At 45.3% G+C, this 26,974-nt stretch overlaps 1 protein-coding gene across 5 annotated transcripts in view; it reads right to left on the reverse strand.

Annotated features, from left to right (window-relative positions):
* The window catches only part of slc23a3 (solute carrier family 23 member 3), a 112,297-nt gene that overhangs the window by 76,571 nt on the left and 8,752 nt on the right, over positions 1–26,974 (reverse strand). For all 5 annotated transcript variants that reach the window (XR_010963377.1, XM_067987035.1, XM_067987032.1 and 2 more), the window contains 3 exons: positions 17,492–17,586; positions 7,942–8,027; positions 4,701–4,882 (listed from right to left, as the gene is read on the reverse strand). Coding sequence is in view for 4 of the 5 variants with exons in the window: in XM_067987035.1 (XP_067843136.1) it covers positions 4,701–4,882; positions 7,942–8,027; positions 17,492–17,586 (363 nt within the window). In the remaining variant the exon portion in view is untranslated. The remainder of the gene's footprint in view (positions 1–4,700; positions 4,883–7,941; positions 8,028–17,491; positions 17,587–26,974) is intronic.

The raw sequence follows: 26,974 nt of genomic DNA on the forward strand, positions 1-26,974 counted from the left end.
CTCTTCAACTTGCATCCCTACTTTTAGCGATATAATCGTATCATAGTATCATAATACGTACAGCATCGGAGAAGGCCATTCGGCCCATCGTGGCTGTGCCGGCTCTTTGGAAGAGCTATCCAATTGGTCCCACTCCCCCTGCTCTTTCTCCATTGCCCTGTAAATTTTCTCCCTTCAATTATTTATCCAATTCCCTTTTGAAAGTTATTATTGAATCTGCTTCCACCGCCCTCCCAGGCAGCACATTCCAGATCGTTACATCTCGCTGCGTAAAAAAATGTTTCCTCATCTCGCCTCGGGCTCTTTTGCCAATCACCTGAAATCTGTGTCCTCTGGTTACCGACCCTCCTGCCAGTGGAAACAGTTTCTCCCTTATTTACTCTGTCAATACCGTTCATGATTTTGAACACCTCGATCAAATTGATGTTCCTCTAATTCCCTTTGCTGCTCTACCCCATTTAGTTTCTTGCCTTCCGAGGAGTAAGTGGCCTCCTTATTCCTCCAACCAAAATGAACTTTGCTATGTTGAATTTCATCCGCTCGCTCTGCCAGCCTGCAGGTTTGGTCCTGCCCCTCCCACAGCTGAGAATTACTGGGGTGATCGGAAGAGCAAACTCGGCCCGACTCCCTTTCTCCCTTCCTCATCCAGGGAGCCACTCAAAGCGCCGGGCTCCTTAGAAATAGGAACATACGAACAGGAGGAGGCCATTCGGTCCCTCGAGCCTGTTCTGCCATTCAATTAGATCAGGGCTGATCTTTTTTTATTCATTCATTCATGGGATGTGGGCGTCGCTGGCGAGGCCGGCATTTATTGCCCGTCCCTAATTGCCCTCGAGAAGGTGGTGGTGAGCCGCCTTCTTGAACCGCTGCAGTCCGTGTGGTGACGGTTCTCCCACAGTGCTGTTAGGAAGGGAGTTCCAGGATTTTGACCCAGCGACGATGAAGGAACGGCGATATATTTCCAAGTCGGGACGGTGTGTGACTTGGAGGGGAACGTGCAGGTGGTGTTGTTCCCATGTGCCTGCTGCTCTTGTCCTTCTAGGTGGTAGAGGTCGTGGGTTTGGGAGGTGCTGTCGAAGAAGTCTTGGTTCTTAACCCCATCTCCCTGCCTTGGTTCCATAACCCTTACTAGCCTTGCTTAACAAAAAAAATCTCAGTTTTGAAATTTTCAATTGAACATCAGCCTCACCAGCTTTTTGGGGGGAGAGAGTTCCAGATTTCCACTCCCCTTTGTGCGAAGAAGTGCTTCCTCACATCACCCCCTGAGCAGCCTAGTTCTAAAAATGAGATCCCTTGCACCTCGATGGGTGTAAAATGCACCACAAAAAAGTCTATGTGAAACGTAAAGCGGAAACCTTCCCTTCCAGACGGACCTGGTCTTAAAGGAGGAGAAGGAGGTGGAGACGAAGCCGGCCCATCACCAGAGATGGGCAATGAGTGGGGGCCTCGCCAGCGTCACCCACGTTCCCGAGAACAAATAATTATTTTTTTGCTTTTGAAAAGTACTAACAGAAAAAGCCGCAAAAGCACAGCGGATCGCCCAGGGGTCTGAGAGGAAACCGCAGTTCTGTCGAAGGGTGACATCCGGGACACCAAACGCTTTTCTTCCTCTTTCAGGAGCTGATCGACCGTGAAGTGCTTTTCCAGCGAGTTTTCGTTTCACATTTCCGGCCGCCTGCATCTTCCCCCTCCAGCAAGGTCAAACTTCATCACTTCACCGCATCGGCAGCAGGTGGCAGTGTGCGCCACAACCAGAACATCCACCCCTCGTCTTTGGTGAAGAGTCTTTGACTGCTGGACTCTCGGGTCTGCAGAAGCACCAAACAAAAACCCCAGGGCGCCTGCATTCCCTCTTATGTTTGTTTTAAAGTAACAGGTGTGAGCTGTGTCTCAGTCAACAGTGCTCCAGCCTCTGCGTTGTGGGCTCAAACAGTTGTGGGTTCGAGTCCCACTCCAGAGGCTGAAGCATAAAATCTAGGTTAATACTTCAGTACCGAGGGAGTGCTGCACCGTCGGAGATGCCACTTTTCGGATGAGATGTTAAACCGGGGCCCCCGTCTGCCCTCTCAGGTGGATGTAAAAGATCCCACGGCCACTATTTTGAAGAAGAGCAGGGGGAGTTCTCCCCGGTGTCCTGGGGCCAATGTTTATCCCTCAACCAACATCACTAAAAAAACCCAGATTATCTGGTGATTATCACATTGCTGTTTGTGGGATCTTGCTGTGCGCAAATTGGCTGCCGCGTCTTCCACATTACAACAGTGACTACATTTCAAAAGTACTTCATTGGCTGGGAAGCACTTTGGGACGCCCTGAGGTCGTGAAAGGCGCTATATAAATGCAAGTTCTTTCTTCTTTCATTTTGTTATTTCCAGCTTCACTTTTTTTCCAACCTAAAGGAGAAAAGAATTGAGCGGGGCTTTCTGTACATAGTCCTGGGCCCATCTAATCTCCTAAAGAGATACATTTATACATTACACAGTAGGGTTGCCAACCTTCCAGGACTGTCCTGGAGTCTCCAGGAATTGATAAATAATCTCCAGGGTGCTTGCTGCGAGCAAAACCCGGGAGAAAAATCATCGGGGCGTTAAAAAAAAAATGTTTTTCGTTTTCTTTTTAACACTTTTGTTTACTGGGTTATAAAAATATTCCAGGTGGCGGGTGGAGGGGAAAGGCTGTTTGACTGGGTGGGGCGGTCATGTGATGAGACCTCCAGGAATACGGCAAACCAGAGTTGGCAACCCCTATTGCACAATGCTTTTGCTGCTGGTTTTCTGTCCATTTTCGTACGTTCGTGTAACCGTCTCGATTGTCTCGCTCCTAAATATTCTCACTTCTGTTACTGTGTCCTCGCACAAGCCGACAACTTGCATTCAATGCATTGAAAGGTCCCAAGGGGCTTCATCGAGGGGGAAGGAAAAAGGTGAGGTTTAGGGAGGGAATTCCAGAGCTTGGGACCCAGGAAGCTGAAGGCACGGCCGCCAATGGAGGGGCGAAGGGAGTGGGGGATGCGCAAGAGGCCAGAGTCAAAGGAGCGCAGAGTTCTCTGAGGGTATGAGGACTGGAGGAGGTTACAGAGATAGGGAAGGACGAAGACATGGAGGGATTTAAACATGCGGATGAGAATTTTAAATTCGAGGCGTTCCCGGACCGGGAGCCAATGTAGGTCAGCGAGCACAGGGGGGGGTGATGGGGGAACGGGACTTGGTGCGAGTTAGGATACGGGCAGCAGAGTTTTGGACGAGCTGAAGTTTACAGAGGGTGGAACGTGGGAGGCCGGTCAGGAGAGCATCGGAGTAATCGAGTCTGGATCGAGACATGGATGAGAGTTTTGGCAGCACACGAGCTGAGGTAAAGGTCCATTCAGCTGAAGCTGCCATGATACTTTTTGGAGCGTTCTCCTGGTGACCCGGCCAATATGCCCCTTCTCTGCCAGCCCTCCCAAAATGTAAGACTTGTCACATTTCATTGCTGTACGCGGGATCTTGCTGTGCGCAGATTGACTGTGTGTGCCTACAAAACAACAGTGACTGCACTTCACAAAAAAGTAATTAGTCGGTTGTGAAGCTTTTTGGGATGTCCTGAGGAGGTGAAAGGCACTATAAAAATGCAAGTTCAACCTTTAACCAGAAGGATGAGCGTCAATGGGCTGATTGGCCTTCTCCCCCATGGTCGCTCTTTGTTCAGGCCAACATTCCTCCCTCAACCAAGAGCCCGGGGACAGCTGGTTCACTGACCACCCGTCTCTTTGCGGGATCTTGCTGTGCGCAACATGGCTGTCTACCCGAGAGCGGTCACTGCGCTTGGAAGGAATTCTCTCTCAGTAAGGCAAGTCTTTCTCTCTCTTAAAGCTTGCACAAGGTGACCGCTGGTCGGCTGAGCAGTGTCGTAATCAAGAGACTAATGATTGTTCTCTACCTAATGACCGTTACAATATTCTAATGGATGGAGACTGAGGGGTGGCCTAATAGAGGTCTTTAAGGTTATGAAAGGGTTTGATAGGGTGGATGTAGAGGAGACGTTTCCACTTGTGGGGGAGACCAAAACTAGGGGTCATAAAGACCAATAAATACAATATAGAATCCACCTAGAAGGACAAGAGCAGCAGGCACATGGGAACAACACCACCTGCACGTTCCCCTCCAAGTCACACACCATCCCGACTTGGAAATATATCGGCCGTTCCTTCATCGTCGCTGGGTCAAAATCCTGGAACTCCCTCCCTGACAGCACTGTGGGAGAACCGTCACCACACGGACTGCAGCGGTTCAAGAAGGCGGCTCACCACCACCTTCTCGAGGGGCAATTAGGGACGGGCAATAAATGCCGGCCTCGCCAGCGACGCCCACATCCCATGAACGAATATAAAAAGAAAGATACTTCTTTACCCAGAGAGTGGTGAGAATGTAGAACTCACTACCACATGGAATGGTTGGAGAGAATAGCATGGAAGCATTTAAGGGGAAGCCAGATAAACACATGAGGGAGAAAGGAATAGAAGGATATGTTGATGGGGTGAGATGAAGTAGGGTGGGAGGAGGCTCGTGTGGAGCATAAACACCAGCACGGACCGGTTGGGCTGAATGGCCTGTGTCTGTGCTGCAGACTCTGTATAATGTGATGACAAATCACCACTGCGCACAATTGATTTTTTTTTCCACTCCCAGTTGGATCATAATATCTCGACGAGTTATACTTACAGGGCAGTGACTCCCCAGTGCGATGAGCCGAAACGTGCCGCCACCTTGTAACAGGATAGGCCGATTATCGATAGCATCGGTGCCAGCACCATTGGCCCACAATGTCGGGACGCCAGCCCCTGGACCCCGCAGAGCCCCAGGAGCACTTGTAGGATTCCAGAAACAACAACCGCCCCACGGATCTGGAGCGTCCAAAAAAACAAACAAAAGCAGTTAAATCTCTCCGTCTGGATTGTGCGGCGGGACGGCAGCCAGGGGGCCGGCGGACACTTTCGTCTCCATCAAGCTCTCCCTCCTTTTCAAATCCTCCCCTCTCTCCCCCCCGCCCACCACCGCCGCCCCCGCCCACTCCTGTGGCATTGCTCCACTCCCCATCCCTCGCATTCTTCACCAGCCGTTATATTTTATCCTCGGGAAGTTGGGCTGATCACCCTGAGAAGGTGGTGGTGAACCTTCACCTTGTGAGCAACTGTGCTACGATGAGCGGTCTCTCCAGGCCACTTCAGAGGGCATTAAGAGTCAAACCGCGTTGGTGTGGGACTGGAGTCACGTGTAGGCCTTGACCGGGTAAGGACATCGGCTTCCCTTCCCTGAAGGACAGTAGTGAACCAGCTGGGTTTGATGACTGCGCCTTCATTCATCTCCCCTAAGGCTCGGGATCTGCGCTTAAGAGTAGTGCTGCCTCATGCGCTCCAACTCCGATGCAGCCTTGCGTTGATGCAGAGCTTAAAACTTCTTAAGTTCTCTCTTACTTCAGGCTCCCGATGTCCAGGCTGTGCCTTTATGCAACTCCTCCTCACTACACCTGACGAAGGAGCAAAGCTCCGAAAGCTTGTGATTTCAAATAAAGCTGTTGGACTATAACCTGGTGTTGTACGACTCCTTACATTTAAGGGGAAGCTGGATAAGTACATGAAGGAGAAAGAAATAGAAGGTTATATTGATAGGGTTAGATGAAATAGGGTGGGAGGAGGCTTGTGTGGAGCATAAACACCGGCATAGACCAGTTGGGCTGAATGGCCTGTTTCTGTGCTGCAAATTCTATGTCATTCTATGCATTTTGTCATGGGAAAGCTGCTATATAAAAATAAGTCGTTGTTTATAGGAAGGAAAGTACATCGGAACAGAAGTAGGCCATTCAGCCCCTCGAGCCTGTTCCGCCATTCAGTTCGATCATGGCTGATCTGTATCTTAACTCCATTTACCCGTCTTGGTTCCGTAACCCTTAATCCCCTTACCCAACAAAAATCTATCAATCTCAGTTTTGAAATTTTCAATTGACCCCCAGCCTCAACAGCTTTTTTGGGGGAGAGAGTTCCAGATTTCCACTCCCCTTGGTGCGAAGAAGTGCTTCCCGACATCACCCCGAATGGCCTAGCTCCAATTTTAAGGTTATATAGAATCATAGAATGATAAAAGGTTACAGCACGGAGGGAGGCCATTCGGCCCATCGAGTCTGTGCCAGCTCTATGCAAGAGCAATCCAGCTAGTCCCACTCCCCCGCCCTTTCCCCGTAGCCCTGCAAAAATTTTTCCTTTCAAGTACTTATCCAGTTCCCTTTTGAAGGCCATGATTGAATCTGCCTCCACCACCCCCTCGGGCAGTGCATTCCAGATCCTAACCACTCGCTGTGTAGAAAATTTTTTCCTCATGTCACCTTTGGTTCTTTTGCCAATCACCTTAAATCTATGTCCTCTGGTTCTTGACCCTTCTGCCAATGGGAACAGTTTCTCTCTATCTACTCTGTCTGGACCCTTCATGATTTTGAATACCTCTATCAAATCTCCTCTCAACCTTCTCTGTTCCAAGGAGAACAACCCCAGCTTCTCCAGTCTATCCATGTAACTAAAGTCCCTCATCCCTGGAATCTTCTGCACCCTCTCTAAGGCCTTCACATCTTTCCTAAAAGTGCGGTGCCCAGAACTGGAAACACAACTTCAGTTGTGGCCGAACCAGTGTTTTATAAAGGTTCATCATGACTTCCATACTTTTGTACTCTATGCCTCTATTTATAAAGCCCAGGATCCTGTGTGCTTTTTTAATAGCTTTCTCAACCTGCCCTGCCACCTTTAACGATTTGTGCCCTCTAGTTTATATTGCCTCTCCTCGTTCTTCCTACCGAAATGTATCACTTCACATTTTTCTGCGTTAAATTTCATCTGCCACGTGTCCGCCCATGCCACCAGCCTGTCTCTATCCTCTTGAAGTCTATCACTATCCTCCTCACTGTTTACAATCCTTGTTCACCTAATTCCTTTATAGGCTTCAGCAACTCCCCGACCGTTGGGCAAGGCACCTATAGGTGAGAGAGAGAGGGAAACCATATGCCTGGCTTGTGTGGGCTGGCTGAATACTCACACCCCCCACCCCCCCCCCCCCCCCATGACAGGAAAACATAGTGACCTCTCCCTCCAGCGACAAACACCTCTTAGGAACATAAGAACAGGAGGAGGCCATTCAGCCCCTCAAGCCTGTTCCGCCATTCAATTAGATCATGTCTGATTTGCATCTTGACTCCATCTACCACTTAATACCCTTGACTAACAAAAATCTATCGATCTCAGCTTTGAAATTTTCAATTGGCCCCCAGTCTCAACACCACCTGGAGGTGGGGGCTGGGCTCCTATGAGGTGGGGAGGGGTGCACATGGAAAAGTGGCCTCCTGTTCACCACCTTCAGCAGGCAGCCTTGCGGTTGAGTGTGACGGGGTTGATTTTAACCTAACCCGCCCGTCGGGGGCCTGACGGGATCGGATGCGACGCTCGATTTACACCCCGTCTGACTTTCACTCTCCATCGAAGTCAACGGGGAGCGATATTGGGCGGGGTGTAAAATTGGCGTTCCACCCGATCCCGGTGGGATTCCCGCCTGGCGAGTGAGGTTAAAATCACCCCCCCCCCACCCCGTGTGTTTCTGGGGGAGCGGGGGGAACGGTGGGGGGGGGTGGTGGTGCGGACAGGGAGAGATGCAAATTAAGCACATGCCAGATTTCCTTCAGCCAAGGACCCCCCTTATAACTTGCCGATTGTATTTCAATCTTGGGCTGGGCGAGCTAGCCCGATTGCACTGTAAGGCTTGCAGTCGGTGGACATGGGTCAGAGGATGGGGCCGATACCCTTATCTCCGACCAGTACCCTTTGTCCAGCCGGGCTCCAAGCCAGGAGAGGAGCTTCATTTAATTTGCCCCTTGAATCTTGCCATTACGACATATTAAAACCTACCAATTTTGAAAGCATCTTACTTCACAAAGGGCAGGCTTCCACGTCTGCAGGGTGAGGTCCGTCTCTGGGCACTGGGCCCCATCACAGAGCACGGCCATTTCAGTTCCTGGAACAGTCAAACAGTTATTTTTTTAACTGGCAAGGTGAGAAAGACAATTGACACTCCAAAAATAATAGAAGAGGAAGAACTTGCATTTATTCAGTGCCTTTCACCACCTCGGGACGTCCCAAAGCGCTTTACAGCCAATGAAATACTTTTTGAAGAGTAGTCACTGTTGTAAGGTGGGAAACGCGGCAGTCAATTTGCGCACAGCAAGATCCCACGAACAGCAATGTGATAAATGACCAGATTTAGTGATGTTGGTTGAGGGATCAATATTGACTAAGATCGGTTTACAGTGCATGTGTGTAAACGCACGAGCGACAGGCACAATTAGCCACATGGGAATATGAGGTTGTGGCGATAACGGAGACCTGGCTCAAAAAAGGGCAGGATTCGGTACTAAATATTCCTGGATACAAGGTGTTCAGGAAATATAGGGAAAGAGAAAAAGGAGGGGGGGTTGGCAGTATTGATTAAGGAGAATATTGCAGTGCTGGAGAGAGAGGATGTCCTGGTGGGGTCAAGGACAGAATCTCTTTGGTTAGAGTTAAGAAACAAATGGAAGTGTCATTACACTACTGGGTGTATTCTATAGGCCACCAACTAGTGGGAAGGATATAAAGGAGCAAATTTGCAGGGAAATGGGGGACTTCAACTAACCTAATATAGACTGGGATAGTAATAGTGTAAAGGGCAAAGAGGGGGAGGAATTTCTGAAGTGTGTTCAGGAGAACTTTCTTGGCCAAAATGTTTCTGGCCCAATGCGGAAGGAGGCATTGCTGAATCTGGTTCTAGGGAATGAGGTGGGTCAAGTGGAGCAAGTGTCAGTGGGGGAACATTTAGGGAACAGTGATCATAGTGTCATAAGGTTTAGATTAGTTATGGAAAAGGACAAGGAGCAATCTAGAGTAAAAATACTCAATTGGAGGAGGGCCAATTTCAATGGGATGAGAACAGATCTGGCCCGGGTAAATTGGAATCAAAGATTGGCCTTTAAGGAGGAGATGGTTCAGGTACAGTCTAGGTACATTCCCACGAGGGGGAAAGGTAGGGCAACTAAAGCCAGAGCTCCCTGGATGACGAAAGAGATAGAGAGTAAGATGAAGCAGAAAAAAGGGGCGTATGACAGATGTCAGGTTGATAACACAAGTGAGAACCAGGCTGAATATAGAAATTTCAGAGGGGAAGTAAAAAAGGAAATAAGAGGGGCAAAGAGAGAGTATGAGAATAGACAGGCAACTAACATTAAAGGGAATCCAAAAGTTTTCTATAGGCACATAAATAGCAAATGGGTCGTAAGAGGAGGGGTGGGGCCGATTAGGGACCAAAAAGGAGATCTATGCATGGTGGTAGAGGGCATGGCCAAGGTACTAAATGAATACTTTGCATCTGTCTTTACCAAGGAAGAGGGCGGTTCCAAAGTCACAGTGCAAGAGGAGGTGGTTGAGATACTGAATGGGATGAAAATTGATAAAGAGGAGGTATTAGAAAGGCTAGCTGTACTTGAAGTAAATAAGTCACCCAGTCCGGATGGGATGCTGAGGGAAGTAAGGGTGGAGATTGCAGAGGTACTGGCCATAATCTTCCAAACATCCTTAGATACGGGGGTGGTGCCAGAGGACTGGAGAATTGCAAATGTTTCATCCTTGTTTAAAAAAAGGTGTAAGGATAAACCCAGCAACTACAGGCCAGTCAGTTTAACCTCGGTGGTGGGGAAACTTTTATAAACAATAATCCAGGACAAAATCAATAGTCACTTGGACAAGTGTGGACTAATAAAGGAAAGCTAGCACGGATTTGTTAAAGGCAAATCGAGATTGAGTTTTTTGATGAGGTAACAGAGAAGGTCGATGAGGGCAATGTGGTTGATGTTGTGTATATGGACTTTCAAAAGCCGTTTGATAAAGTGCCAAATAATAGGCTTGTCAGCAAAATTGAAGCCCATGGAATAAAAGGGGCAGTGGCAGCATGGATACGAAATTGGCTAAGTGGCTAAATTGGATAAAGGGGATCCTGTGGATGTGGTGTACTTGGATTTCCAGAAGGCTTTTGACAAGGTGCCACATCAAAGGCTACTACACAAAATAAAAGCTTTCGGTGTAGGGGGTAACATATTAGCATGGATAAAGGATTGGTTAGCTAACAGGAAACAGAGAGTAGGCATAAATGGCTCATTTTCAGGTTGGCAAGATGTAACGAGTGGAGTGCCACAGGGATCAGTGCTTGGGCCTCAACTATTTACAATCTATATCAATGACTTGGATGAAGGGACTGAATGTATGGTTGTTAAATTTGCTGATGACACAAACGTAGGTAGGAAAGTAAGTTGTGAAGAGGACATAAGGAGTCTGCAAAGGGATATAGATAGCTTAAGTGAGTGGGCAAAAATTTGGCAGATGGAGTATAATGTGGGAAAATGTGAACTTGTCCACTTTGGCAGGAGGAATAGAAAAGCAGTATATTATTTAAATGGAGAGAAATTGCAGAACTCTGAGGTACAGAGGGATCTCGGTGTCCTAGTACATGAATCACAAAAAGTTAGTATGCAGTTACAGCAAGTGATTAGGAAGGCAAATGGAATGTTGTCATTTATTGCAAGGGGAATGGAATATAAAAGTAGAGATGTTTTGCTACAGTTATACAGATGTAAGGAATCTTACAACACCAGGTTATAGTCCAACAATTCTAAATTTGTTGGACTATAACCTGGTGTTGTAAGGTTCCTTACATTTGTCCACCCCAGACCATCACTGGCATCTCCACATTACAGTTATACAGGGCATTGGTGAGGCCACGTCTAGAATACTGTGTGCAGTTTTGGTCTCCTTATTTAAGAAAAGACATAATTGCTTTGGAGGCGGTTCAGAGAAGGTTCACTCGACTAATTCCTGGGGGTTATTGTATGAGGAAAGGTTGGACAAGTTGGGCCTGTATACACTGGAGTTTAGAAGAATGAGAGGTGATCTTATTGAAACATATAAGATCCTGAGGGGACTAGAAGGGGTAGATGCTGAGGGGATGTTTCCCCTTGTGGGGGAGACTAGAACTAAGGGCCACAGTTTAAAAATAAGGGGTCTCCCATTAAGACGGAGATGAGGAGAAATTTTTTCTCTCAGAGGGTTGTGAGTCTGTGGAACTCCCTTCCCCAGAGAGCGGTGGAGGCAGGGTCATTGAATATTTTTAAGGCTGAGTTAGATAGATTCCTGATTAACAAGGGAGTCAAAGGTTATAGTAGGTAGACAGGAAAGTAGGGTTGAGGTCACAATCAGATCAGCCATGAACTTATCAAATGGCAGAGCAGGCTCGAGGGGCCAAATGGCCTACTCCTGCTCTTAATTCGTATGTTCTTATGTTCATGTGTAAGTGATAGAAAACAGAGAGTAGTGGCGAATGGTTGTTTTTCGGACTGGAGGAAGGTGTACAGTGGTGTTCCCTAGGAGTCGGAACTGGGACCACTGCTTTTTTTGATATATATTAATGACCTGGTGTACAGGACACAATTTTAAAATTTGCAGATGACACAAAATTTGGAAGTGTAGTAAACAGTGAGGAGGATAGTGATAGACTTCATGAGGACGTAGACAGGCTGATGGAATGGGCGGACACATGGCAGATGAAATTTAACGCAGAGAAGTGCGAAGTGTTACATTTTGGCAGGAAGAACGAGGAGAGGCAATATAAACTAAATGGTACAATTCTAAAGGGGGTTCAGGAACTGAGAGATCTGGGGGTATATGTGCACAAATCTTTGAAGGTGGCAGGACAGGTTGAGAAAGCGGTTAAAAAAGCATACGAGATCCTGGGCTTTATAAATAGAGGCATAGAGTACAAAAGCAAGGAAGTTATGATGAATCTTTATAAAACACTGGTTTGGCCACAACTGGAGTATTGTGTCCAATTCTGGGCACCGCACTTTAGGAAGGATGTGAAGGGTGCAGAAAACATTTACTAGAATGGTTCCAGGCATGAGGGACTTCAGTTACATGGATAGAGTGGAGAAGCTGGGGTTGTTCTCCTTAGAGCAGAGAAGGTTAAGAGGAGATTTGATGGAAGTGTTCAAAATTATGAAGGGTTTAGATAAAATAAATAAAGAGAAACTGTTCCCATTGGCAGAAGGGTCGAGAACCAGATGACACAGATTGAAGATGATTGGCAAAATAACCAAAGGCGACATGAGGAAAAACTTTTTTACCCAGCGAGCGGTTATGATCTGGGATGCGTGCTTGAAAGGGTCGTGGAAGCAGATTCAATCGTGGCTTTCAAAAAGGAATTGGATAAATACTTGAAGGGAAAAAGTTTGAAGGGCTACGGGGAAAGAGTGGGGGAATGGGACTAACTGGATTGCTGTTACAAAGAGCTGGCACAGGCTCGATGGGCCGAATGGCCTCCTTCTGTGTTGTAACCATTCTATGATTCTATGACCAGGACAATGGGGAGAACTCCCCTGCTCTTGTTCCAAATAGTGCCATGGGATCTTTTATATCCTCTGGTACATCAGCCTATATTTTGTGCTCAAGTCTCTGGAGTGGGTCTTGAACCCACAACCTTCTGGCCCAAGACAACAGTGCGACCCACTGAGCACTGAGGACATAATAAGGAATGAGAGAACCTCTTCATCTCCATTTTCTTTCTTGCCCACCTGAAGTCACTTAAATTTGCTGGGGCTTTCGTCCCGTGGATTTTGATCACTCTCCGTTACCTCAACCAAATGGCCGCTCTTCTTGTGTAAGTTAGAGAGGGTGAACATTGGCAGGCTATTTGACTGTGGTGGACATCACTTAGAAGTTTATATGGAGTTAGATCACAGATCAGCCATGATCTTATCAAATGGCGGAGCGGGCTCGAGGGGCTGAATGGCCTACTCCTGTTCCTATGCTCCTATGCTCCTAAGTTTAATCTTTTTTTTTTCAACCTGACGTCCACACTTCCAATAGGGGACAGCAATCAGGAGAAGGAACCCTGGTTATCTTTCTCCCACCTTCCCCCCCACCCCAAAATCATCCCTATCCCAGGGTGCTGAAAAACAATTGTAGTACTCCTTACTGCTGCCCAACTGAGATCAGCCAGCAGGGCAGAGGTCAAGGGTTGAAGATGGTGCCTTTCTGGGGCGTGGGACTCAGTGCCACACCGGGCAGTGCAATTACCAACCCAGCCACCGAGTGGAGCTCTCACCCAGACTATTCCATCTCCCTCCTGGCCCTTGCCCCTGGCCATGATCCAAGATAACTGAGATGAAGGAAGGTGACTAATGAAGCCCGTGTGAGAAGACAAACACCAAATGGAAGACAAAGGAGAGGGGAGGACAGAGATTAATGTGAGAAAATTGTGCCAAAAAGCAATTTAGCAACATTTTAATCAAGTGTGAAGAAACAGCCAGTTGAGAACAGAACTGGCTGGTGGAGGCTTGTGGTTCTGTTCAGTCCAAAACCCTGCCCGGGGATCCCCATCGGAGACAAGTATAGAAACCAAATTCTAACAAAACATTGTGCAATTTTGTTTTTTTACGAGTTTGATAATTCGACTATTTTAGTTGAACAGGCAGTAACCTGGTTGGCTGGCGGTTTTTCATAGAATCATAGAATCTTACAGCACAGGAGGAGGCCATTCAGCCCTTCGTGCCTTTGCTGGCTCTTTGAAAGTGCTATCCAATTAGTCCCACTCCCCCTGTTCTTTCCCCAGTAGCCCTGCAAATTTTTCCCCTTCCAGTATTTATCCAATTCCCTTTTGAAAGTTACTATTGAATCTGCTTCCACCGCCCTTTCAGGCAGCGCATTCCAGATCATAACAACTCACTGCGTAAAAAAAATTCTCCTCATCTCCCCTCTGGTTCTTTTACCTTACATCTGTGTCCTCTGGTTACCGACCCATCTGCTAGTGGAAGCACTTTCTCCTTATTTACTCTATCAAAACCATTCATCATTTTGAACACGTTTATTGCATCTACCCTTAACCTTCTCGGCCGTAACATTTCGTGTCATCTGCTAATTTCGAAATTATGCCCTGTATAACCCAAGTCCAGGTCATTAATAGCGACAAAATGAATTACAAATTACAAAGAATTACAAAGAACGTACAGCACAGAAACAGGCCATTCAGCCCAACGGGTCCATGCCGGTGTTTATGCTCTACATGAGCCTCCTCCCATCTTACTTCATCTAACCCTATCAACATATCCTTCTATTCCTTTCTCCCTCATGTGTTTATCTAGTTTCCCCTTAAATGCATCTACGCTATTCGCCTCAACTATTCCTTGTGGTAGCGAGTTCCACATTCTTACCACACTGGGTGAAGAAGTTTCTCCTGAATTCCCTATTGGATTTACTAGTGACTAGCTTATCTTTATAGCACTTAGTTCTGGTCTCCCCCACAAATGGAAACATCTTCTCTACGTCTACCCTATCAAACCCCTTCATAATCTTAAAGACCTCCATCAGATCATCCCTCAGCCTTCTCTTTTCTGGAGGAAAGATCCCCAGCCTGTTCAATCTTTCCTGATAGGTATAACCTCTCAGTTCTGGTATCATCTTAGTAAATCTTTTTTGCACTTTCTCCAGTGCCTCTATGTCCTTTTTACAGTGTGGAGGCCAGAACTGTTTGCAGTACTCCAAGTGTGGTACAAGTTTAGCATAACTTCTCTGCTTTTCAATTCTATCCCTCTAGAAATGAAGCCCAGTGCTTGGTTTGCTTTTTTAATGTTCTTATTAACCTGCGTCTCTACTTTTAGTGATTTGTGTATCCGCACCCCTAAATCTCTTTGCTCCTCTACCTCATTTAGACTCTTATTATCCAATTAGTATGTGGCCCTCTTATTCTTCCCACCAAAATATACCACCTCACACTTACCTATATTGAAATTCATTTGCCAAGTACACACCCATTCTGCAAATTTATTAATGCTTTACTGTATTTTGTCGCAGTCCTCCGCAATATTAACTATACCCCCCAATTTGGTGTTGTCCGCAAATTTTGAAATTGTACTTCCGATTCCCGAGTCCAAATCATTTATCTATATGATAAACAACAGTGGTCCCAGCACCGATCCTTGTGGAACACCACTTCCCACCTTTTGCCAGTTTGAGTAACTACCTTTAACCCCTACTCTCTATTTTCTGTTTTGCTATCCATTCTGCTACCTATCCCCTGACTCCACGTGCTCTGACCTTAGTCATGAATCTACTATGTGGTACCTTATCGATGGCCTTTTGAAAATCCAAATATATTACATCTACTACATTACCCTTCTCTACACTCTCTGTTACTTCTTCAAATAATACAATAAGGTTGGTCAAGCATGACCTTCCCTTTTGAAATCCATGCTGACTATTCTTTATTATATTTTCGTTTTCTAGATGTTTTTCTATTACATCTTTGAGTAAGGATTCCATTATCTTCCCTACCACCGATGTTAAGCTAATTGGTCTATAGTTTCCTGGGCTGGTTCTATCTCCCTTTTTAAATACAGGAATAACATTATCTGTCCACCAGTCCTCTGGCACTATTCCCTTTCCTAATGAATGTTTATATATATGTAACAGTGCCTCTGCTATCTCCTCCCTAACTTCTTTTAATATGCGCAGATGCAATCCATCCGGACCAGGGGTTTTATCCTCTCTAAGTTTGATTAGTTTATCAATTATCTCCTCCCTTTCTATCTTAAATGTCTTTATACCTTTTTTGATCTCTTCTTCTAATGTCCTGCCCACCATGTTAGTCTCCCTGGTAAATACTGAGGCAAAGTCATTATTTAATATTTCTGCCATTTCGCTGTCATTACCTGTGAGTTTATTGTGTGGATCCCTCAGTGGCCCTGTCCCTATCCTCATTTTTCTTTTGTTATTTATGTGTCTACTTTACCAGAATACTTTACTATTTTTTTTATATTTCTTGATAATTTAGTTTCATAGTTTCTCTTTGCCTTCCTAATTATTTTTTCAACTTCTTTCCTAACCTTTTCATATTCCCTTTTGTTATCCTCTCCTTTATTGCCTGTGTACTCAGTGAGTGCCTTTTTCTTTAGTTTCAATTTTGCCCTTATTTCTTTATTCATCCATGGTTTATCATTACTGGCTAGTTTGTTCTTGCTTTTTAATGGGATATATTTCTCCTGGACTCTATTGATCACTGTTTTAAATGTTTCCCACTGCTGTTCTATTTCTTTGTTTATCAGTAAATTTTTCCAGTTTATTTTTCCTAGTTCCATTCACATGAATGAGTTGTTTTAGAATTTCCCGATACCTGGTGTGTACACGAATCCTGAAACTGCTGCAAATTCCAAACAAAATTCACCTCACATAACCTCCTTCGACCTCTGTCAATGCTGCTCTACCATTGGCCACTGGGAGGTCACATAAGCGTTGCCAGGTGACGAGAGGCTTTGGTCATCTCTGACCCTCCCTCCAATAGGCATCAATTCTCTAGTGCCACAATATTTTGACGCATAGGAAAGTCATAGGAACCAAACAATCCAACTTCCCAGCTAGGGGCTGGAAGGGTTAAATTATGAGGACAGGTTGCATAGACTAGGCTTGTATTCCCTTGAGTATAGAAGATTAAGGGATGATCTAATTGAGGTGTTTAAGACGATTAAAAGATTTGATAGGGTAGAGAGAAACTATATCTACTGGTGGGGGGAGTCCAGAACAAGGGGGCATAACCTTAAAATTAGAACAAGGCCGTTCAGGGGTGACGTCAGGAAGCACTTCTTCACACAAAGGGTAGTGGAAATCTGGAACTCTCTCCCCCAAAAAGCTGTTGAGGCTGGGGGTCAATTGAAATTTTCAAAACTGAGATTGTTAGATTTTTGTTAGGGAAAGGTATTAAGGGTTACGGAACCAAGGCAAATGGAGTTGAGCTACAGGTCCAGGATTGTCTTGGAGTCTCCAGGAATTAAAAATTAATCTCCAGGGCACTGGAGAAAAATAATAGTCGCATGAAAAAAATTGGTGCCTATTTTTTTTTCATTTTCTTTGAACATTTGTTTATTAGTTACAGAAATATTGGAGATGGGGAGAAAAGGGCTATTTGACTGACAGTCAAGATACATCTGATTGGGTGACAAAGAGTCTGTTCTCATTCCAATTGTAAGGAATCTTACAACACCAGGTTATAGTCCAACAGTTTTATTTGAAAATCGCAAGCCTCCGAAAGCTTGCGATTTTCAAATAAAACTGTTGGACTATAACCTGGTGTTGTAAGATTCCTTACATTTGTCCACCCCAGTCCATCTCCACCTCATTCCAATTGGCAGTGGGAAGGCGGTACGCCATTAGCATTGACATGTCACGCGACCAACGGCAGGAAGTGGGGTCGGGGCTTTTGGGGGAGGGAGTTCCTGTGACAAAACCTCTTGAAATATTGTCCAACCGTAGTTGGCGACCCCCCCAATCCCAGCATTTGACAATATAAAAGGCCTCTGGTCGTTGAAAGGAACGGTTTAAATGCAAAGTTACAGCTGAGCAGCACGGTACCATTATGACGGGAGCTGTTGGTCTCCATGGGATACGAGGTGAGAATCACAGCAGGGATCAAATATTCAAAGGATGGAGCCTGGACCAATGGCAATCTATAAAGGAAAAAGAGAAAATTAACAAGGGGTGGGGGGGTGGTGAGGGGTGGGGTGGGGGAAGGAAAACAATTATTAGCCAATCAACAAAATCAATTGCACTGGCAGTGATACATCACCACGGTGCTGACATTTGTAATGAGCTATTTTTCAACGAGTTTTATGCTCTTCAAGGTGAATGAAAGAAGTTGCATTTATATAGCGCCTTTCACAACCTCAGGACGTCCCAAAGCACTTTACAGCCAATGAATTGCTTTTTGAAGTGTGGTCACTGTTGTAATGTAGGGAAACACGGCAACCAATTTGCGCACAGCAAGATCCCACAAACTGCAACGAGACACATAATCTGATGTTGGTTGAGGGATAAATATTGGTCAGAACACTCCTCCTTTTTTTCGAAATAGTGGTCGTGGGATCTTTTACGACCACCTGAGAGGGCAGACGGGGCCCTGCGTTAACGTCTCAAACGAAAGATTGAAAGTAAAGTGCTTTATAAAAAAAACGTAGGCAATCCCAAGGTCTGCTTTCGATTTTTGAAAGTTACTATTGAATCTGCTTCCACCGCCCTTCAAGGCAGCGCATTCCAGATCATAACAACTCGCTGCGTTAAAAAAAAAATTCTCCCCATCTTCCCTCTGGCTGTTTTGCCAATTATTTTATGTCTGTGTAACCGACCCTCCTGTCAGTTTCTCCCTCTACTCTGTCAAAACCCAAATCGAGTGTGAATGCCAAAAAAAAGGCATAAGAGTGACCAAAACTGCTCCGAGTACTCATGTGTGGTCTGACCAGGGCACTGTATGATTTCAGCATAACTGGGTCAAACTCTACTGATTCATAGTTGGGTCAGGCTTGTTGGACCAACTGGTTTTGTCCTTGCCCATCATTTTTGCATGTTTGTAAGTTCTATTTGACTTCTTGGTTACTGCTTTGCAGTGATTGGCAAGTTAAGCACCAAATCCAGTGACACCCCAAATCTAATAACACCTCTAGATCGCTTACAACTTTGCCCTTAGCCAGTTTGACACCAGTCCTACCGCGCTGTCAGTTATCCAATTTCGCTTGTCACTGTTCAGCCCGCTTAACTCTGAGGAGAATAGCGAAAGCATCTCCAGACACTTGCTCTCGGAACAGATTGTCCCACTTTGAGGAATGTGGACACCCAAGCTGCACCGGGCACCATAGAATCATAGAATCGTAGAATCACAGAATCACAGAATCATAGAATCATAGAATCATAGAATCACAGAATCGTAGAATCACAGAATCATAAAATCATCGAGTCACAGAAGTGTAGAATCAGAGAATCATAGAATCACAGAATCATAGAATCATAGAATCACAGAATCACAAAATCACAGAATCACAGAATCATAGAATCACAGAATCACAGAATCACAGAATCGTAGAATCATAGAATCATAAAATCATCGAGTCACAGAATTGTAGAATCAGAGAATCAGAGAATCACAGAATCAGAGAATCACAGAATCATAGAATCACAGAATCGTAGAATCAAAGAATCACAGAATCACAGAATCACAGAATCACAGAATCATAGAATCGTAGAATCGTAGAATCACAAAATCATAGAATCATAGAATCACAGAATCATAGAATCGTAGAATCACAAAATCATAGAATCACAGAATCACAGAATCATAGAATCGTAGAATCACAAAATCATAGAATCGTAGAATCACAGAATCACAGAATCTTAGAATCACAGAGTCACAGAATCATAGAATCACAGAATCATAGAATCACAGAGTCACAGAATCGTAGAATCACAGAATCACAGAATCACAAAATCATAGAATCATAGAATCACAGAATCACAAAATCATAGAATCATAGAATCATAGAATCACAGAATCATAGAATCATAGAATCACAGAATCATAGAATCACAGAATCACAGAATCACAAAATCATAGAATCATAGAATCACAGAATCATAGAATCACAAAATCATAGAATCATAGAATCACAGAATCATAGAATCATAGAATCACAGAATCATAGAATCACAAAATCATAGAATCATAGAATCATAGAATCACAGAATCATAGAATCATAGAATCACAGAATCATAGAATCACAGAATCATAGAATCATAGAATCACAAAATCACAGAATCATAGAATCACAGAATCATAGAATCACAGAATCACAGAATCACAAAATCATAGAATCATAGAATCACAGAATCATAGAATCACAAAATCATAGAATCACAGAATCATAGAATCACAGAATCACAGAATCACAAAATCATAGAATCATAGAATCACAGAATCATAGAATCACAAAATCACAGAATCACAGAATCATAGAATCACAGAATCATAGAATCACAGAATCATAGAATCATAGAATCACAGAATCATAGAATCACAAAATCATAGAATCACAGAATCATAGAATCACAGAATCATAGAATCACAAAATCATAGAATCATAGAATCACAGAATCACAGAATCACAAAATCATAGAATCACAGAATCATAGAATCATAGAATCACAAAATCATAGAATCACAGAATCATAGAATCATAGAATCACAAAATCATAGAATCACAGAATCACAGAATCATAGAATCACAGAATCACAGAATCACAGAATCATAGAATCACAAAATCATAGAATCATAGAATCACAGAATCATAGAATCACAAAATCATAGAATCACAAAATCATAGAATCATAGAATCACAGAATCACAGAATCATAGAATCACAAAATCATAGAATCACAGAATCACAGAATCATAGAATCACAAAATCATAGAATCACAGAATCGTAGAATCAAAGAATCATAAAATCATAGAATCACAGAGTCACAGAATCGTAGAATCACAGAATCATAGAATCACAGAATCATAGAATCACAGAGTCACAGAATCGTAGAATCATAGAATCATAGAATCACAGAATCATAGAATCACAGAGTCACAGAATCATAGAATCACAGAGTCACAGAATCGTAGAATCATAGAATCACAGAATCATAGAATCACAGAGTCACAGAATCGTAGAATCGTAGAATCACAGAATCACAAAATCATAGAATCATAGAATCACAGAATCACAAAATCATAGAATCATAGAATCACAGAATCATAGAATCATAGAATCACAGAATCATAGAATCATAGAATCACAAAATCATAGAATCATAGAATCACAGAATCATAGAATCACAGAATCATAGAATCATAGAATCACAGAATCATAGAATCACAGAATCATAGAATCACAAAATCATAGAATCACAAAATCATAGAATGATAGAGTCATAGAATCATAGAATCACAGAGTCATAGAATCACAGAATCATACAGCACGGAAGGAGGGCATTCGGCCCATTTTGCCTGTGCCGGCTCTTTGAAAGAGCTATCCAATTAGCCCCACTCCTCTGTTCTTTCCCCATAGCCCTGCAAATTTTTTCCCTTCAAATATTTATCCAATTCCCTTTTGAAAATTACTATTGAATCTGCTTCCATCACCCTATCAGGCAGTGCATTCCAGATCATAACAACTGTAAATATTTTTTCCTCATGTCACTTCTGGTTCTTTTGCTAATTACCTTAAATCTGTGTCCTCTGGTTACCGACCCTTCTGCAACTGGAAAAAGTTTCTCTTTATTTACTCTATTAAAACTGTTAATGATTTTGAACACTTCTATTAAATCTCTCTTTAACCCTCTCTGCTCTAAGGAGAACAATCCCAGTTTCTCCAGTCTCTCCACATAACTGAAGTCACTCATCCCTGGTATCTTTCCAGTAAATCTCCTCTGCACCCTCTCTAAGGCCTTGACATCCTTCCTAAAATGTGGTGCCCAGAATTGGACACAATACTCCACCATGGAGGCCTCAAACTAAACTCCCCGAATCAATAAAACAAGAGAGAGGAAAGCTTGCAGATAGAGTAAAAGGACAGGAAGAGTAGACATAGAAAGGGACAAGTGACCAGCTATTAGCAATATATAAAGGCTACCCATAACCAAAATTAACTACAGTAAATACACTGGATACAGCAAAGGCTATGGGCCCCGACAACATCCCGGCTGTAGTGCTGAAGACTTGTGCTCCAGAACTAGCTGCGCCTCTAGCCAAGCTGTTCCGGTACAGCTACAACACTGGCATCTACCCGACAATGTGGAAAATTGCCCAGGTATGTCCTGTCCACAAAAAGCAGGACAAATCCAATCCGGTCAATTACCGCCCCATCAGTCTACTCTCAATCATCAGCAAAGTGATGGAAGATGTCGTCGACAGTGCTATCAAGCGGCACTTACTCACCACTAACCTGCTCACCGATGCTCAGTTTGGGTTCCGCCAGGACCACTCGGCTCCAGACCTCATTACAGCCTTGGTCCAAACATGGACAAAGGAGCTGAATTCCAGAGGTGAGGTGAGAGTGACTGCCCTTGACATCAAGGCAGCATTTGACCGAGTGTGGCACCAAGGAGCCTTAGTAAAATTGAAGTCAATGGGAATCAGGGGGGAAACTCTCCAGTGGCTGGAGTCAAACTTAGCACAAAGGAAGATGGTCGTGGTTGTTGGAGGCCAATCATCTCAGCCCCAGGACATTGTTGCAGGAGTTCCTCAGGGCAGTGTCCGAGGCCCAACCATCTTCAGCTGCTTCATGAATGACCTTCCCTCCATCATAAGGTCAAAAATGGGAATGTTCGCTGATGATTGCACAGTGTTCAGTTCCATTCGCCACCCCTCAGAAAATGAAGCAGTCCGAGCCCGCATGCAGCACGACCTGGACAACATCCAGGCTTGGGCTCATAAGTGGCAAGTAACATTCTCGCCAGACAAGTGCCAGGCAATGACCATCTCCAACAAGAGAGAGTCTAACCGCATCCCCTTGACATTCAACGGCATTACCATCACCGAATCCCCCACCATCAACATCCTGGGGGTCACCATTGACCAGAAACTTAACTGGACCAGCCATATAAATACTGGACCTAATTCTAGGGAATGTGGCCGGCCAAGTGGAAGAAGTGCTAGTAGGTGAGCACTTTGGTGACAGTGACCATAATTCGGTGAGATTTAAGGTGGTCATGGAAAAGGACAGGGAGGGGCCGGAAATAAAGGTTCTAAATTGGGGGAAGGCCGATTTTAATAGGATAAGGCAGGATCTGGCCAAAATGGACTGGGATCAGCTGCTTGTAGGAAAATCCGCATCGGAGCAATGGGAGTCTTTCAGAAGGGAGATTGAGACCATACAATGGCAACATGTTCCCGTAAAGGTCAAGGGTGGTTCCAAGAACTCCAGGGAACCTTGGATGTCAGGGGATATACGAGAATGGATTAGGAAAAAAAGGAGGGCTTTTGGCAGATACAAAAGGCTAAAGTCGGAGGAAGCCCTAGAGGAGTACAAAAAGTGCAGGGGGATACTTAAAAAATAAATTAGGAGATCAAGGAGGGGCCATGAAATAACACTGGCGAGCAAAATAAAGGAAAATCCTAAGATGTTTTATAAGTATATTAAGGGTAAGAGGATGACTAGGGAAAAAATAGGGCCCATTAGGGACAAAAATGGCAATCTGTGTGTGGAGCCGGCAGATGTAGGAGGGGTTCTAAATGAATTTTTTGCATCTGTTTTCACTATGGAGAAGGACGATGTAGACATAGAAATACGGCAGGGGGACTGTAATATACTCGAACATATTAACATCGAGCGGGAGGAGGTATTGGCGGTTTTAGCAGGCCTAAAAATGGATAAATCCCCAGGCCCGGACGAAATGTATCCCAGGCTACTGTGTGAGGCAAAGGAGGAGATTACGGGGGCTCTGACACATATATTCAGAACCTCTCTGGCCACAGGGGATGTGCCATAGGACTGGAGAACCGCTAATGTAATACCATTATTCAAGAAGGGGAGTAGGGAAAAACCGGGGAACTACAGGCCAGTGAGCCTAACATCAGTGGTAGGAAAATTATTGGAAAAAATTCTGAAGGACAAAATTAGTCTCCACTTGGAGAAGCAAGGATTAATCAGGGATAGTCAACATGGCTTTGTCAAGGGAAGATCATGTCTGACTAATTTGATTGAATTTTTTGAGGGGGTGACTAGGCGTGTGGATGAGGGTAACGCAGTGGATGTGGTATACATGGATTTCAGTAAGGCCTTCGATAAAGTCCCCCACAGGAGACTGGTCAAGAAGGTACGGGCCCATGGAATCCAGGGTGCCTTGGCACTTTGGATACAAAACTGGCTTAGTGGCAGAAGGCAGAGGGTGATGGTCGAAGGTTGTTTTTGTGACTGGAAGCCTGTGGCCAGTGGGGTACCACAGGGATCGGTGCTGGGTCCCTTGCTGTTTGTGGTCTACATTAATGACTTGGATATGAATGTAAAAGGTATGATCAGTAAGTTCGCTGATGATACAAAGATTGGTAGGGTGGTAAATAGCGAGGAGGATAGCCTCAGTCTGCAGGACGATATAGATGGGTTGGTCAGATGGGCGGAACAGTGGCAAATGGAATTTAACCCGGAAAAGTGCAAGGTGATGCACTTTGGAGGGACTAACAAGGCAAGGGAATGCACAATGAATGGGAGGACCCTAGGCAAGACAGATGGTCAGAGGGATCTTGGTGTGCAAGTTCACAGATCCCTGAAGGCGGCGGAACAGGTAGATAAGGTGGTAAAGAAGGCATATGGGATACTTGCCTTTATTAGCCGAGGCATAGAATATAAGAGCAAGGAGGTTATGATGGAGCTGTATAAAACACTGGTTAGGCCACAGCTGGAGTACTGTGTGCAGTTCTGATCGCCACACTACAGGAAGGATGTGATCGCTTTGGAGAGGGTGCAGAGGAGATTCACCAGGATGTTACCAGGGCTGGAGCGCTTCAGCTATGAAGAGAGACTGGGAAGATTGGGTTTGTTTTCCTTGGAGCAGAGGAGGCTGAGGGGGGACATGATTGAGGTGTACAAAATTATGAGGGGCACAGATAGGATGGATACTAAGGAGCTTTTTCCCTTCATTGAGGGTTCTATAACAAGGGGACATAGATTCAAGGTAAAAGGCGGGAGGTTTAGAGGGGATTTGAGAAAGAACTTTTTCACCCAGAGGGTGGTTGGAGTCTGGAACTCACTGCCTGAAAGGGTTGTGGAGGCAGGAACCCTCACAACATTCAAGAAGCATTTGGATGAGCACTTGAAATGCCATAGCATACAAGGCTACGGACCAAATGCTGGAATATGGGATTAGAGTAGACAGGGCTGATGGCCGGCGCGGACACGATGGGCCGAAGGGCCTCTATCCGTGCTGTATAACTCTATGACTCTATGACTAAGAGCAGGTCAGAGGCTGGGTATTCTGTGGCGAGTGACTCACCTCCTGACTCCCCAAAGCCTTTCCACCATCTACAAGGCACAAGTCAGGAGTGTGATGGAATACTCTTTTTTTTTATTCGTTCACGGGATGTGGGCGTCGCTGGCGAGGCCAGCATTTATTGCCCATCCCGAATTGCCCTCGAGAAGGTGGTGGTGAGCCGCCTTCTTGAACCGCTGCAGTCCGTGTGGTGACGGTTCTCCCACAGTGCTGTTAGGAAGGGAGTTCCAGGATTTTGACCCAGCGACGATGAAGGAACGGCGATATATTTCCAAGTCGGGATGGTGTGTGACTTGGAGGGGAACGTGCAGGTGGTGTTGTTCCCATGCGCCTGCTGCTCTTGTCCTTCTAGGTGGTAGAGGTCGCGGGTTTGGGAGGTGCTGTCGAAGAAGCCTTGGCAAGTTGCTGCAGTGCATCCTGTTGATGGTACACACTGCAGCCACAGTGCGCCGGTGGTGAAGGGAGTGAATGTTTCGGGTGATGGATGGGGTGCCAATCAAGCGGGCTGCTTTATCTTGGATGGTGTCGAGCTTCTTGAGTGTTGTTGGAGCTGCCTGGATGAGTGCAGCTCCAACAACACTCGAGAAGCTCGACACCATCCAGGACAAAGCAGCCCGCTTGATTGGCACTCCATCCACCACCCTAAACATTCACTCCCTTCACCACCGGCGCACTGTGGCTGCAGTGTGTACCATCCACAGGATGCACTGCAGCAACTCGCCAAGGCCTCTTCGACAGCAGCTCCCAAACCTGCGACCTCTACCACCTAGAAGGACAAGAGCAGCAGGCACATGTGAACAACACCACCTGCACGTTCCCCTCCAAGTCACACACCATCCTGACTTGGAAATATATCGCCGTTCCTTCATCGTCGCTGGGTCAAAATCCTGGAACTCCCTTCCTAACAGCACTGTGGGAGAACCTTCACCACACAGACTGCAGCGGTTCAAGAAGGCGGCTCACCACCACCTTCTCAAGGGCAATTAGGGATGGGCAATAAATGCTGGCCCCGCCAGCGACACCCACATAAGAACATAAGAACATAAGAAATAGGAGCAGGTGTAGGCCGATCGGCCCCTCCCATGAACGAATAAAAAAAATGATCTTAAAGGAGAAAAAGTTTGCAGGGCTATGAGGAAAGAGCAGGGGGAGTTGGGATTAATTGGATAGCTCTTACAAAGAGCCGGCACAGGCACAATGGGCAGAATGGCCTCCTTCTGTCGATTCTTTGATTCTAATTATTAACAATATGAGCTGACTAGAGTGGTGATTTCACCACAGATGTTAAACATAAACGATAGCAACAATTGAACCCGAGCACAGATACTGTCAGCGACAGAGCAGTCCTTGAAATCGTGGTATTTGATTGATGGGGTTGAGGATCCAAGGGGAGGAAATCAGCGTGGCACATTAAAATACAAGCAGTGTCATGGTACAGCCAACAGCAACCCAAACTGACACCGGAGGGAAGCAGAGGCTCTCTGCGGGAGGGGAGTGTCACACGGCTTCCATTCAGAGCCAGTTCAGTCCTTAAACACTGATTTACACTGCACTAGTTCAGTATCGCTGCGAAGCCAAAAACCTCTTTGCACCCACGCCAAACGTGCAGTGTTATTGCACCCATGGTGTTCCCGTTGAAGACAAAGGGCCACTGTGCAGTCAGTAAACCCTGGCCAAACGGCCGAGGAAGCAGCCATTGATAGTCAGCGACCTTCTAAAACAGCAAGGACTCTTCATATCACAATACTTCAAAAGCAATTCATTGCAAGTGCTTTGGGGTGTCCTGGGAACATGAAAAGTACTCTACAAACGCAAATCCTTCCTTTTCTTCACCTGATAAAGGGAAACACGACCTCGGTTTCATCCCTCAACCAAAGGTCGGCACCTCAAGTAATAACTGGAACAGAAGATGTGTAGTTTCCCGTTGGCACGGCGACCGTTGTGTTGGGCTTTCTCCCCTGCCGTGCCGCCCAGGCACTATGGTCTGCTCAGGCGTTTTGGTACCGTGCTGAGGAAGTGCTGCCCTGTTCGAGG

The sequence above is a fragment of the Heptranchias perlo genome, chromosome 7 (assembly GCF_035084215.1).
Source record: "Heptranchias perlo isolate sHepPer1 chromosome 7, sHepPer1.hap1, whole genome shotgun sequence".
Lineage (NCBI taxonomy): Eukaryota > Metazoa > Chordata > Chondrichthyes > Hexanchiformes > Hexanchidae > Heptranchias > Heptranchias perlo.